Source organism: Mobula hypostoma, chromosome 11, assembly GCF_963921235.1.
Source record: "Mobula hypostoma chromosome 11, sMobHyp1.1, whole genome shotgun sequence".
Classification (NCBI taxonomy): domain Eukaryota; kingdom Metazoa; phylum Chordata; class Chondrichthyes; order Myliobatiformes; family Myliobatidae; genus Mobula; species Mobula hypostoma.
Window position 1 is genome coordinate 2,541,814 of NC_086107.1, and position 14,123 is coordinate 2,555,936.

The 14,123-nt window shown below is 42.7% G+C and overlaps 1 protein-coding gene across 5 annotated transcripts in view; it reads left to right on the forward strand.

The window, feature by feature from the left end:
• The window catches only part of usp47 (ubiquitin specific peptidase 47), a 227,780-nt gene that overhangs the window by 83,135 nt on the left and 130,522 nt on the right, over window positions 1-14,123 (forward strand). For all 5 annotated transcript variants that reach the window (XM_063061574.1, XM_063061573.1, XM_063061576.1 and 2 more), the window contains 2 exons: window positions 2,651-2,764; window positions 6,416-6,566. In XM_063061574.1, the coding sequence (XP_062917644.1) occupies window positions 2,651-2,764; window positions 6,416-6,566 (265 nt within the window). The remainder of the gene's footprint in view (window positions 1-2,650; window positions 2,765-6,415; window positions 6,567-14,123) is intronic.

Genomic DNA, 14,123 nt, shown 5'->3' on the forward strand with positions numbered 1-14,123 from the left:
AAGTCTCTAATGTGTCTGCCTCAATGACCACCCCAGGCAGTGTATTCCAGGCACCCACCACCCTTTCTTCTTTCTTTTCAAATCTTTTTATTGTTATATTATACAAAAGAAATAACATGAGTACATTGAAGTAACAACACTTAACATGTCCCAAAAAAGACATTATCTTAAAGATTGAAAAAAAAATTGTGATAACAAAAAAAAGCTAAGCAGAAAAAGTGAGGAAAAAAACCCCATTAGGTGTACAACCCCGGAGCCATGCGTCATACAAAAAGCTTCTAAAAATAAACATCAAACCGCCAGCAAGAAAAGAAAATATACCAAAAAATTTACAATTAGATCATGGAAAAAAATCTATTAATTAGCTCAAATGATAATAACGAGCAAATGAGCACCATCTTTTCTCAAAATCAAATAAAGGTTCAAAGGTTTGAGTTCTAATTTTCTCCAAACTAAGACATAGCATCACTTGAGAGAACCATTGTGACAAAGTGGGAGCTGATGTATCCTCTCTTTGGACACCACTCTTTGTTTAAAAAAAAAACTTGCCCCTCACATCTCTTTTGAAATGACCCCCCTCACCTTAAATGCTTGCCCTCTAGTATTAGGTTCAACCCGGGAGAAAGATGTTGTCTGTCTACACTACCTGTGTCTCTCATAATCATGTAAATCTCAGCTTCCTCCACTCCAGAGAAAACAACCCAGTTTGTCTGTGACTTCTTTATTCTGTGTAGCTGGATCTTGTGACCAGCACAACAGTGCTAATGGTTGGACGAAGCAGCTGCTAATCCACTCCTTTTCTTTTTTCACCCCTTTTAATCAGGAAATGTTGGAATTGTGCCATAAAATCAGCTGTTATTACCACAACACTGTAATTCAACATGGTTCACTGTCTCTGTAATTCATGAATCTTGTTTATGCTGCTTGATTTACATACACACACACACACTCCACGGCTTCTTCCCCGCAACCATCAGATTTCTGAATGGCCTATGAATACTATCTTAATGTGTGTGTGTGTATTTCTTACCGTATTATTTATAATTTATGGATTGCAATGTACTGCTGCCACCAAACAGAAAATTTCACAGTGATAATAAATCTGATTCTGATTAACACTATAAACAGACCTCACTGCATTCTGTGTTCAGCTGGTTTGTCATGAGCTAGCTGTAAGACAAATGAATACCCTGCCACCACTGAGGTCTCGTCACTAGGACAGCAAACTTTTTACTGTTTATCTGCACTGCGCAATGCATACATATTGAATTATATTTTTATTAAATATTGTAATACTTTGGTTTATGTGCTGTGTGTGATGTTTTGTGGATGCACTGTAGTTCAGAGGACTATCATTTCGTTTGGTTGTACAGTCAGATGAGAATAAACCTGAACTTGATATTCCATGATATTGATGAATGGTGGAGCAGGCTCGATGGACTGAATGGTCTACCCCTCCTGCGGCATGTTCATATGTATTCAGGACTTATGGTTACCCAGGCTTAGGGTCCCAAATGCTTAAAATCAGGAAACACTCAGCCGGTCAGGCAGTATCTATGGAGGAAAAGGAAATTAATATCTCAAGTCTAAGACCTTTGTTAAGAACCGGGATAGAGGAAACAAGTGTTTTCAGTGTATATTTTTTATTTGAAAGATACAGAACAGGCCCTTTCGGCCTAATGAGGCGCACTGGCCAGCAGCCCACCAATTTAACCTTGGCTTAATCACAGGACGATTTACAATGACTAATTAACCTACAAATTAGTATGTCTTTGGACTGTGGGGAGGAACACAAGCACACACGTGAAGAACATACAAACTTTCTTACAGAGGATGCTGGAATTGAACTGTAATATTGCTGCACTAACCACTGTGCTGCCATGGTGTCCCAATAACAGTGAAGTGATTGAAGTAAAGGGAATATCTTTGAAATAAAACATTTCAGAAATATTTTTAGTGATACCAGATGAGTTAATGTGACATTTAGAGTCAGATTATCATTCTTTGTGTATTGTGTAGCGACTAATAGAGATGTTATATGCCCTGCAGGCTGATATCTGAAACGTTAACTGTTTCTCTCTCTGCAGATGCTGCCTAACTTGCTAATTTGTTTTTCTGTTTTTTATTTCAGATTTCCAGCATCTGCCTTTGTTTTGCATTATTAACCTCTTCCCCTTATTAACCTGTTCAAATTCAAGTTCAGTTTATTGACATTCAGCCGTGTTTCAATGAAACAATGTTGCTCCAGACCAAGGTGCACAATACAGTACATATACCACACATATATAAAGTAATATTGCCGCAAAAAAATTAACAAATAATAAGGTGCATTTACAACACAAGTTAAAAGTTAAAACAGTATAACGCTACTGGTGCTTCAAATGTGACGAGACCTGGGTGCTGGCAGGGAGTCCTGGGAAAGAAGCGGTTTCTCATCCTAACAGTTCTTGTCCTGATGTTACAGTACCTCCTGCCTGATGTAGGGGGTCAAAGAGATTGTTGGACAGTTGTGAGGGACAATGCTAAGGGTCCTGCTCCTGATAAATATCCTGATGATCCTCACAGCTGTCCTCGCAAGTCTTTGTCATGTTTGGTTTTACAGTGTTTGAATTCATACCATGTAGCCTGTAAACTTTATATTCTGTTTCAGAGCCCTCTGGATTACGCCAGTGAAAAATCTCTTACTGATTCGGGATTTGAAGCAGGAAAGAAAAACTTCCTTCACCTTACAGATAAGGATGGAGAGCAGCCCCAGTTTGCATCGGTAGGTGGCCTTGACTTTCATCATGGGGTTAATCGTATTCATAGCTGCTCAATATTCACAACTGATTTCGCTTTCTGGTTCATGTAGGTTCCTCTTCAGTGAGTTATTAAACTCCTCCACAAATATGTACAAGTAAGCTTTGTAGCCTTTGTGTGTGTGTGTGTGTGTGTGTGTGTGTGTGTGAGTGTGAGTGAGAGAGACTATTGGTGCTGGAAGGATCTTGAGGTTTTAGGCGGTATATAGACATGAATGTGTTTAGTTGGAGTGGTGACACAGGAAAGAAAATCCAGGCCATGCTGCTTTCTTGCTGGTACCATCCGCCAGGATGTACAGGAATGCCTTCAGGTTTGCAGGTTCACCACCAGGTTCAGGAACAGTTATCAGACTACAACAATCAGGCTTCTGAAATAGTGTGGATAACTCCACTCACCTCAACATAGAACTGATTCCATGACGTACAGACTCACTGTCAAGATCTCTATAACTCGTGTTTTCAGTATTATTTTTAATTTACACAGTGTGTCTTTTGCATGTTGGTTATTTGTTAGTCTCTATCTGTTCATGGTTTTGGTAATATTCTGGTAATAATGGTTATTTGTTAGTCTCTATCTATTTATAGTGGTAATATTCTGTTACGTTATTTTCTTGTAAATGCCTGCAAGAATATAAATCTCAAGGTAGCACACATATTTTCATAATATATTTACTTTGAACTTCAGGTGCTTAACAAATCAGGTGGCATTAGCAGTGAGAGGAAAGGTTCCTGTTTCATAACAGTGATCTTTCATTGCAAGATTTCATTTCCAATCAATGACCATTAATAGGAGCATTGAACTCTGTTTTTCGAAGGTGTGACCTGACCCACTGAGAACTTGCTGCATTTTCTTAAACATTTTCAATGTGTGCAATGTTTACATGTTGGGCAAACCAGGTGAGAATTCTTTTTATTTATTTTGCTGCGCAGAACAGGCTCTTCTGGCCCAACGATCTTCACCACCCAGGAAACCACATATTTAACCCAAGCCTAATCACGGGACTGTTTGCAATGACCAATTAGCTTCAATTAACCTATTAGTGGGTATATATCCTTGGAATTTAGGAGGAAAGCAGAGCAGCCGGAGTTCACCCATGTGTTTCACGGAGAACGTACAGATTCCTTACAGAAAGCCTCGAGCTGTAATGGCATCACACTAACCATTATGCTACGGTGGTGCACATGTTCCTGAGCTAATTCAAGAACATTGTTGATGCCTGAGTGTAGAGACAGGAAAGATAAGAGGAAAAAAGATCAAATATGCTTTTCTTGCACATCTATGTTTTGGCAGGAGAAATTAAAGTCATGGACCTTAGTCTGAGGAAAAACATTAATATGCAGTGCTATTCTTTTTCCAATTGGTACCTGGATTAATACCAATGCTGACCTAGAGAGCAAAGTGTACCTGACATGAGGCAGGAACTGATAAATGACTGCATTCCCCTGCAATGAGATGTTGTACTTGGTATGCTATGAGAAATTCTTACATTGAGAAAGGATATTTCATCAGCTTTGTATTTGAGGAGCTGGAGTTTATCAATTGCAATTTAATTAGGGTTCCTTCAAACAAATTTTCATGGTCTTAATCACTTACAGGCCAAGAAAATATACTGTATAAAGACGATAAAACTTTCGTGCAGAATTATGCTACTTGGCCTATTGAGACTGCTCTGTCATTCCATTATGGCTGATTTAAGACCATAAGATATGGGAGCAGAATTAGGCCATTTGGCCCATTGAACTCTGGCACAGTGAGATGGCACTCTGGTTCCCATCCCCCTGCAATTCTAGTTAAAACTTGAGCGTGAAACATTAACTAACCTTCCTGCTGTGATATTTGTCTCCCTCCTCTAGTTCAGGTGCAAACTGTTCCTTCTGTACTGTTCCCACCTTCCTTGGAAGAGAGCCCAACAATCCAAAAATCTTATGGCCTTCCTCCTACATCAGCTCCTTAGCCAGTGTTGAACTGTATAATCTTCCGAGTTCTGGCTTCACCAGCAAGTGGCACGGGTAACAATCCTGAGATCACAACCCTGGAGGTCCTGCCCTTTAACTTAGCACCTAACTCCCTATGCAGAATCTTGTCACTTGTCCTACCCATGTCACTGGTACCTACATGGGTCACTACCTCTGGCTGTTCACCCTCCTACTTAAGATTGCTTAGGACTCGATCCAAGATATCTCTGATCATGGCATCCGGGAGGCAACATACCATCCGGGAATCTTGTTCTGATCCACAGAACCTCCTGTCTGTTCTCTTAACTAACAAAACCCCTACCAGTACAGTGTGCCTCTTCTCCCCCCTTCCCTCTGAGTCACAGAGGCAGACTCAGTGCCAGAGACTCGACCACTGTGACTTTCCTCTGTTAGGTCGTCACCCACCCCTGACAGTATCCAAAGTGATATACCTGTTGTTAGGGTTGGCCACGGGTACACTGCACTGGCTCCTTAACCCCTTTCCCTTTCCAGTCTGTTACCCAGTTTCTAGTGTCCTGCACCTTGGGTATAACTTCCTCTCTATATGTCCCATCTTGTGATCCCCTCAGCCTCCCAAATGATCCAGAGTTCATCCAGTTGCAGCTCCAACTCCTTAACGTGGTTTGTTAGAAGCTGCAGCTGGATGCACTTCTTACAATTGTAGTCCTCAGGGACACTGGAGTCTCCCTGCCATCCGGCATCCCACAAGAGGAGCATTCAACTATCCTGCCCGGCGCCTCTACTATCCTAGCTAAGCAGATATAAAGAAGAGAAGGAAAAAACTCGAGCATTTCTTTTCTTTTTCTCTGACTGAAGCCTCTCTTTGCAGAAGCCTTTGAACAGCTAAAGCCTCAAGATCACCACTCCATGTCCCCTCAGACAGTCGCTGTGATGATGGCTGCCGTGCTTGCCCCTGCCTTCCTTTAATTTGCTCTTACTAATCAATCCCAAATGCCAATTGATCACTGGTCAAAGCTCTTTTTTGCTTCTGCCTTTTATCCTCGGGCAGTGGACCTGATTGAAGTCCTCCCCTCTCTAAACTTCTGATGTCCAGAAAGGCTGCTGGTCAAAGTTCTTTTTTTTATTTATTATCTCTCTCAACCCCATTCTCCTGACTTCTCTCTGTAACTTTTGACACCTTGACAAATTAAGAACTTATCAACCTCTGCTTTAAATATATTCCATGACTTGGCCTCCACGGCAATCTGTAGCAAGGAATTCCACAGATTCACCACCCTCTGGCTAAAGAAATTCCTTCTCATCTCTGTTCTAAATGGACGTCCTTCTATTCTGAGATGTACCCTCTGGTTCTAGACTTCCCCACTATAGGAAATGTCTTCTCCATGTCCACTCAATCTAGTTCCTTCAATGTACAATAGGTTTCAATGTGATGCCCTCTCATTCCTCTAACCCAGAGCCATCAAATGCTTCTCGTATGTTAACCCTTTAATTCCCAAGATAATTTTCATAAACCTTCTTTGGACACTCTCCTATGTCAGCAAATCCTTTGAGCCTGTTGATTCGGAGGTATTCTCCTGCCTTCACGTTCTGGCTAAAGAAATTTATCTTAATCTCCATTGTAAAGGGACATAATTCTATAGTGTGACTGTGCCTTGTGTATGATTTGTGTATCTTTACAGGATGAGTCTGGCACGGCAGAAAGCAGTGGGCATGACCTCAGTACTCAGGAAAGGATTATTGGTCCTCAACTGAGGGAGAACTCCGTCGGTTGTGGAGATTACAGTAATCACAGCTACTCGTATTCTCCCATCTTGGGAAAGTCTGAAACTGGTGAGTGAACAATGTCCTCTACCTAGAATCATACTTTCTATTTATATTTATTTCATTACTCTGCTTTCTGAGAGGTTATTTACTTAATATGAATATTAATGCAAAAATGACAATAACGTATAATTCGCTAAGTGCTCGGATCTGCAGTACTCTGGGAAATGTAAAGGATCCATGTGCAACTACTGTTACACATTTTAAAACAAAAATCACTTGGCTTTGAGAGTACTTGGGCCATTAAAATCTTGACCTTAGACATAAGACGTAGGAATAGAATTAGGCCATTCAGCCCTTCGAGTCTGCTCTGCCATTTCATCATGGCTGATCTCACTCAACCCCATACTCCTGCCTTCTTGCAATATCCTTTGATGCCCTGACCAATCAGAAAATTATCAAAACTGCCTTAGATATTGTGACAAAAATACACATAGATTAAGATGTAGCTGTCCCGTGCTGGCACCAGTGGAATCAGCAGTTGGTCTGCCACCTGTCTTCAGGAGAGAGAGAGAGAGATAAGGAAAACAATGGAGCAGCATTTGGAGATGTGTAATGAAGGGGAAGGAGAGCTGTCAAGATCGGCTCCCCCTTTGAACCCTTTTTTGAACCCTGAACTGTTTAAAGTGATGGACAGGCGATACCCCAGCAGGGGGATAAAAAGGGACAGGTTCGCTAAGGCAGGACACACACACGACACCCGAGGTAACAAGACCCTGGAAGCGGTGCGTCTCTCACAAGTCGGTGGGAAGTACCGGGCCATAAACGCACAGGGTGGAAAGGCACGATCGGTGGGAACCTGGTGTGTGTCCACCCTTGCCTGGGTGCCGGGTTCACCACAGAGAAACGATCGTATCTGGAAACGGAGGGGTCACGGTCAGTGACCTCAGATGACATCACAAAGGACTCGCCCGAAAGCTGACTGTGAAGGTCTGTGTGGAAGCCTTGAATATTCATTCATTTTGCTCTCTCTCTCCTTCCCCCCACTGTCCATTGCCACAGCAGCGATTACTGCGAACTGAACTGAACTAAATTGAACTGAACTTGGTGTCACTTTGAAACTGGTCATTTACCCCTAGACAACGATAGAGCTTGATTGATCCTGTTATCTTAATTCTGTGTACATGTATGTTTATCATTGCTGAACTGTTGCATTCATTATCCTTTTGATTAGAGTACTGTGTTGCTTGTTTCTTTAATAAAACTTTCTTAGTTCTAGTAATCCAGACTCCAACTGAGTGATCCATTTCTGCTGGTTTGGCAACCCAGTTACGGGGTACGTAACAATATACCCACGGACTTGGCCTCCACTACAGACTCTGGCAGAGCATTGCACAGATTCACTACTGTCTGGATTCACTACCTTCGTTCTAAAAGATTGCCACTCAGTTTAAAGCTGTGCCCTCTAGCTCTGGATACCCCCACCATAGGAAACATCCTCTCCACATCCACCCTATCTAGTCCTTTCAATATTCAGTAGGTTTCAGTGAGATTCCACCTCCCCCCAGTTCTTCTAAATTCAAGTGAGTACAGGCCCAAAGGTTATGTTAACCCCTTCATTCCCAGAATCATCCTCATGAACCTGCTCTGGACTCTCTCCAATGACAACACATCATTTCTGAGATATGGGGCCCAAAACTGTTGACAATACTCCAAGTACAGCCTGACTAGTATCTTATAAGACCTCAACATTATTTCCTTGATTTGATATTCTATTCCACTTGAAATAAACGCCAACATTGCATTTGTCTTTGTTACCACAGACCCAACCTGTAAATTAACCTTCTGGGTGTCTTGCATGAGGGTTCTTCAGTCTCTCTGCACCTCTGATGTTTGAATTTTCTCCCGGTTTAGATATCAGCCTGCACTATTGTTCCTTTTACCAAAATGTATTCTCATACATTTCCCAACACTGTAATCTATCTGCCACTTTTTTGCCCATTCTTCCAATCTGTCTAAATCCTGCTCCAGTTGCATTGCTTCCTCGGCACTACCTACCCCTCCATCTGTCTTTGTATTATCTGCAAACTTTGTCACAAAGCCATCAATTCCGTTATCTGAATCTTTGACAAACAATGTGCAGAGTAGCAGTCCTAATACTGACCCCTGAGGAACAGCACTAGTCACCGGCAGACAACCAGAAAAAGCCCCCTTTATTCCCACTCGCAGCCTAGTGTGGCACCTTAACAAATGCCTTCTGAAAATCCAAGTAAGAAACATCCACTTCCTCTCCTCTGTGCATCCTATTTGTTGCTTCCTTGAAGAGCTCTAACAAAATTGTCAGGCAAGATTTCCCTTAATAGAAACCATGATGACTTTGACTTATTTTATTATTATTTTCCAAGTACCCTGAAACCTCATCCTTGGTAATGGACTCCAACACTTTCCCAACCTCGTAAGGTTAGGCCAACTAGCCTATCATGTCCTTTCTTTTGCTTTCCTCCCTTCTTAGAGTGGAGTGACATTTGCAATCTTGATCTCTGGAACCATGCCAGGATCAAGTGATTCTTTGAAAGATCATGACCAGTGCTTCTGTTCTTCAGCAACCTCTCTCAGGACTCTGGAATGCAGTCCATCTGGTCCAGCTGACTATCCACCTTAAGAGCTTTGAGTTTGCCTGGTTCTTTTTCCTTTGTAATCAGAATGGCATTCACTCCTGCTCCCTGACACTCACAGATCTCTGGTACACTGCTTGTGTCTTCCACAGTGAACACTAATGCAAAGTACCCATTAAGTTTATCTGACATTACTTTGTCCCCAATTACTACTGCACCAGCATCATTTTCCAATGGTTCAATATCAACTCTCACCTCCATTTTTACTCTGTATAACTGGTTGGTGTGCTTCTTTGTTTCAAAGTTCAAGTTTATTGTCATCTGATTGTACGTATATACAGTACTGTGCAAAAGTGTAAGGCATGTGTGTGTGTGTATAATATATAAACAAAATAAAAAAAATGTAGAACATGTCGTAATTTTATGAATTGCACTGTACTGCTGCTGTAAGAAAAGGAAAAGTCAAGTTTCATGACATTTGTGAATGATAAACCTATAAATTTGTAGGCATTTGATAATGGTCCCCATGCAAGGCTCATTCAGGAAGTAATGAGGCATGGGATCCAAAGAGACCTTGCTTTGTGGATCCAGAACTGGCTTGCCCACAGAAGGCAAATGGTGGTTGTAGATGGTTCATATTCTGCATGGACGTCGGTGACCAGTGGTGTTCTGCAGGGATCTGATCTGAGATCCCTTCTCTTTGGGATTTTTATAAATGACCTAGATGAGGAAGTAGAAAGGTGGATTAGTAAGTTTGCTGATGACACAAAAGTTGGGGGTGTTGTGGGTAGTCTGGAGGGTTGTCAGGTTACAGCGGGTAATTGATAACATGCAGAACTGGTCTGAGAAGTGGCAGATGGACTTCAACCCAGATGAGTGTGAAGTGGTTCATTTTGGTAGGTCAAATTTGAAGACAGAAAAGACTATCAGCAGTGTGCAGGATCAGCAAGATCTTGGGGTCCGTGCCGATAGGACACTCAAAGCTGCTGCACTACTCAAAGAAGGCGTATAATGTGTTGGCCTTCATCAATTGTGGGATTGAACTCAAGAGCTGTAAGGTAATGTTACAGCTATATAAGACCTTAGTTAGACCCCACTTGGTGTACTGTGTTCAGTTCTGGTCACCTCACTACAGGAAGGATGTTGATACTATAGAGATGGTGCAGAGGAGATTTACAAGGATGTTGCCTGGTTTGGAGAGCATGCCTTATGAGAATAGGTTGAGTGTACTTGGCCTTTTCTTCTTAGAGTAACAGAGTATGAGAGGTGACCTGATAGAGGTGTATAAGATGATGAGAGGCATTGATCGTGCAGAGAGTCAGAGACTTTTTTCCAGGGCTGTAATAGCTAACATGAGGGGTCGTAGTTGTGAGGTGCTTGGAAGTAGGTACAGGGCGGATATCGGAGGCAAGTTTTTCACACAGAGCACGGTGGGGAGATGGAATGCACTGCCAGCGATGGTGGTAGAGAAGGATACGATAGGGTCTTTTTAAGAGATTCGTAGCTACATGGAGCTTAGAAAAATAGAGGGCTGTGCAGTAGGGAAACTCTGGAATAGGTTACCTGGTTGGCACAGCATTGTGGGCCGAAGGGTCTCTCATGTGCTGTAGATTTCTATGTGCTATGATTCTGATCTGGGTTCCTGTTGTTGACTGAGAGTGGGAAGCGGGTGCAGGGAGGGAGGAATCATGGTTTGGAAAGGGGAAGGAGTGAGGAGCACCAGAGAGACATTTTTAATGATCAATAATCTTGTTGTTTGGAATCAACTGACCTGCCCCGGTATCTCAGGGCTGGGTGTGCCTGTACCTATGCTACGCCCCACCCCTGGCACTCATCTCTGCCACCTATTCCACATCCTTCCCATGGCACTCCACCCTTGCCATTCCCAACATCCTTTGCACCTGCTGGATTTACAAACCCGCTCTGTGCTCCACCTTGACAAGTATAGTACTTTGCTGAAGTCTTAGGCACCCTAACTATATATGTGCCAAAGACTTTTGCACAATACTGTATACAACCAAGTGAACCAACGTTTTTCCGGACCACGATTCACTCACAAAACGTGTACCACACACAGCACACTAAACAAAGTACTGCCATAAATAAGTTTATAGTTAAAAAATGCTTGTAGTGCATAGTGTGTACTTAACCGATCGGATGGCATCAGCAGGGAAAGAAATAATGTTTCTGTTCCACAAGTGAACTTTCATCAGAAAATTCCATTTGCAATGAAGCACTACATTTAAATGTTCTTCTCTCTGAGGATGCTTCCTGGCTCAGTGTGTACTTGCAGTGTTTCTTTATCGGTTCCCAATGCCTTCGAATGTGCGAACCAAGTGCTCATTTTTTTTATCAAGCTATTTCAAGGACATGGGGAAGGCTAGAGTGTACAGGCAGGAAAGATGGAAAAAAAAATTAAAGAAACAAAATCGGTTCGTCCTCAACCAATCAGGTTCCTGCTGTCCCATCTTGTTTACAATTATATTCCAGTTCTTACTTAGAGCAAGACCTTCATCTTTGTTAAAATTCTTATTCTCTGATGAAACTATTATTCTCTAGACAGCAGAGCCTGATTGGTTAGTCCTCAACCAATTAGGAGGGACGATGATGGGGGTATATATGCCATCGGACTAGACGTGCCTAGGTGTCATACCTGATGAAGGTGGCGAAGTTAGTCATTGAAACGCCGGTTAAAATTGACCCCTGAACCCGGCTGGAAGTCATAGAAGAGTTTATGCGTCATATACGCTGGAAAAGCACTCGATCCTTTTTGAAGATCAAAGATGTGTTTTTTGCACATCGATGGTTTGGCAGGAGTAAACCCACAGTGAGCAACTTTCTGCACTAATCCTACACCCATTTCTTCTGCTAGTGACTGAGCTCTGAGCTGTCACACCCCATGTAAAGAATTCCTTAGAGTTGCTGTCCTTTTGGTAATATAGTTCTACATTGTCCTGAATGGCTGACCGCTTCATCCTGAGAAGCTCACTTCTAGGCCTGCACAGGGAAACATAAATCTTACCAAGGCCAGTAAGAATCCTGTTTGCTTCATTTATTTATTTATTTTCGTTATTTTTATTTAGCAACACAGCATGGAATTGGCGCGTCTGGCCCTTCGAGCCCTACTGCCCCAGTGACTCCTGACAAACCAATTAACCCTCACCTAATCACAGTGGCCAATTAACCCACCACCCGGTAGGTCTTTGGAAACCAGAGCACCCAGGGAAAACTCATACATTCCACAGGAAGGATGTACAAATTCTTTACAGAGGATGCAAAAATTGAACTCTGATGTCTGAGCGGTAATAATGTTGCGCTAACCACTATGAAACCGGGATGCCCATTGAAATCACTTTGAGTTTACCTAAATTCACAAGTATTTATTTTCTCCGAAAGGCTAAATAGTCCAATCTCAGATAACATTTCTTGCTCTTGCCCCTTTCATGGGAGATCACACTTGTGCATAATATTCTAGATATTGGACTAGCACTTTTTTTGGTTAGAGAGAGACATCAGTATCTTTGTACTCCGATCCTCCTTCAATAAAGATTCCAATTCATTTATTTATCAGATGTACAGTGAAATGTGTCAGTTGTATTAACAACCAACTCACCCAAGGACGTGCTTGGGACAGCTAGCAAATGTCGCCGTACATTCCTGTGGCTACATAGCATTCCCACAATGCTCAGCAGAGCGACACAGAACACAATCAACAAAACAATAATAACAGAACAAAAGCAACACCCACAAGATACTGGAGGAACTCAGCAGGCCAGACAGCATCTTTGGAGAACAGTAAACCGTCGATATTTCGGACCGAGACCCTTCATCAGGACTGATGTTTACTCTTTTCTCTAGATGCTGCCTGGCCTGCTGAGGATAGCTAAGTGATAGGAAAAGAAAGGTACGTTGCAGGTTAGCAGACGATTTCCCTCCACGCCTCCTGGCGTAGTGGGGATCCGCGTTACAGCGGTGGTTTGCCATTGCCTTCTGCCGGGTGAGTTTCCAAAGAGATCACCAGCTCGTAACCCAACATGAATGGAAAGCGTGCAGGGGAGCCTGCTGGATTCGAACTTGGGACCTTTCGTCCCAAAGTCCGGCACTGATGCCACTACGCCACCAGCCGCGTCAGCTAAGTGATAGGTGAAGCCAATTGGGTAGGAAAGTTAAAGGGCTGGAGTAGAAGGAATCTTGATAGAGGAGAATGGACCATAGGAGAAAGGGAAGGAGGAGGGGGACACGGACAGATGATAGACAAGAGAGAAGAGGAGAGAGAGGAAAGAAGAGTTTTTTTTTTAACCAGAAGGTGAAATTGATATTCATGCTATCAGGTTGGAGGCTACCCAGATGGAATATAAAATGTTGTTCCTCCACCATGAAGGTGGTCTCAGCTTGACAAAACAAGCTCCCTTCCTTCCTCCCCATCCACCTGCACGCACAGTCTTCCAACTCCAAGACAGGCCTCTGTGCCTCTAGTCTCCAGGCATCAGCCCTCAGGCTTTGATTTCAGGACTTTGAATCGACCTTTAGGTTCCAGCCTTTGATATTGACCCTCAGACGAGACGCTGAATTGCTAATGCTTTGCTTTCTGAACCTGGACACTCACCTTCAATGCTTCCTTTATAATAAAATCTGGCCCTTCTATCAAAGTGCATAACCTTTCATTTTTTTCACATTAGATTCCATGCACCATTCACTTAGCCTATCCAGATCTTCTTGAGACCTTTCTGCAGTGACTCTCAGGACACTGCCACCCAGCTCAGATTCATGAATGAATTTGGATAAGTTGTACTTCACCTTTTCATCCAGCAATTGTGAACAGTCAGGTCCATTGAACACAACCTCCCAACCTAGAGGGTGTCAAGCAGGATTTCCTGGTGGCCAACCATTTCAGTTCCAATTACCATGCCCATTCTGAGATGTTGGTCCACGGCCTCCTCTTCTGTCATGTTGAGGTCACTCTTAGGTCGGAGGACCAGCACCTCATACCGTTTAGATAGCCTCCAACCTG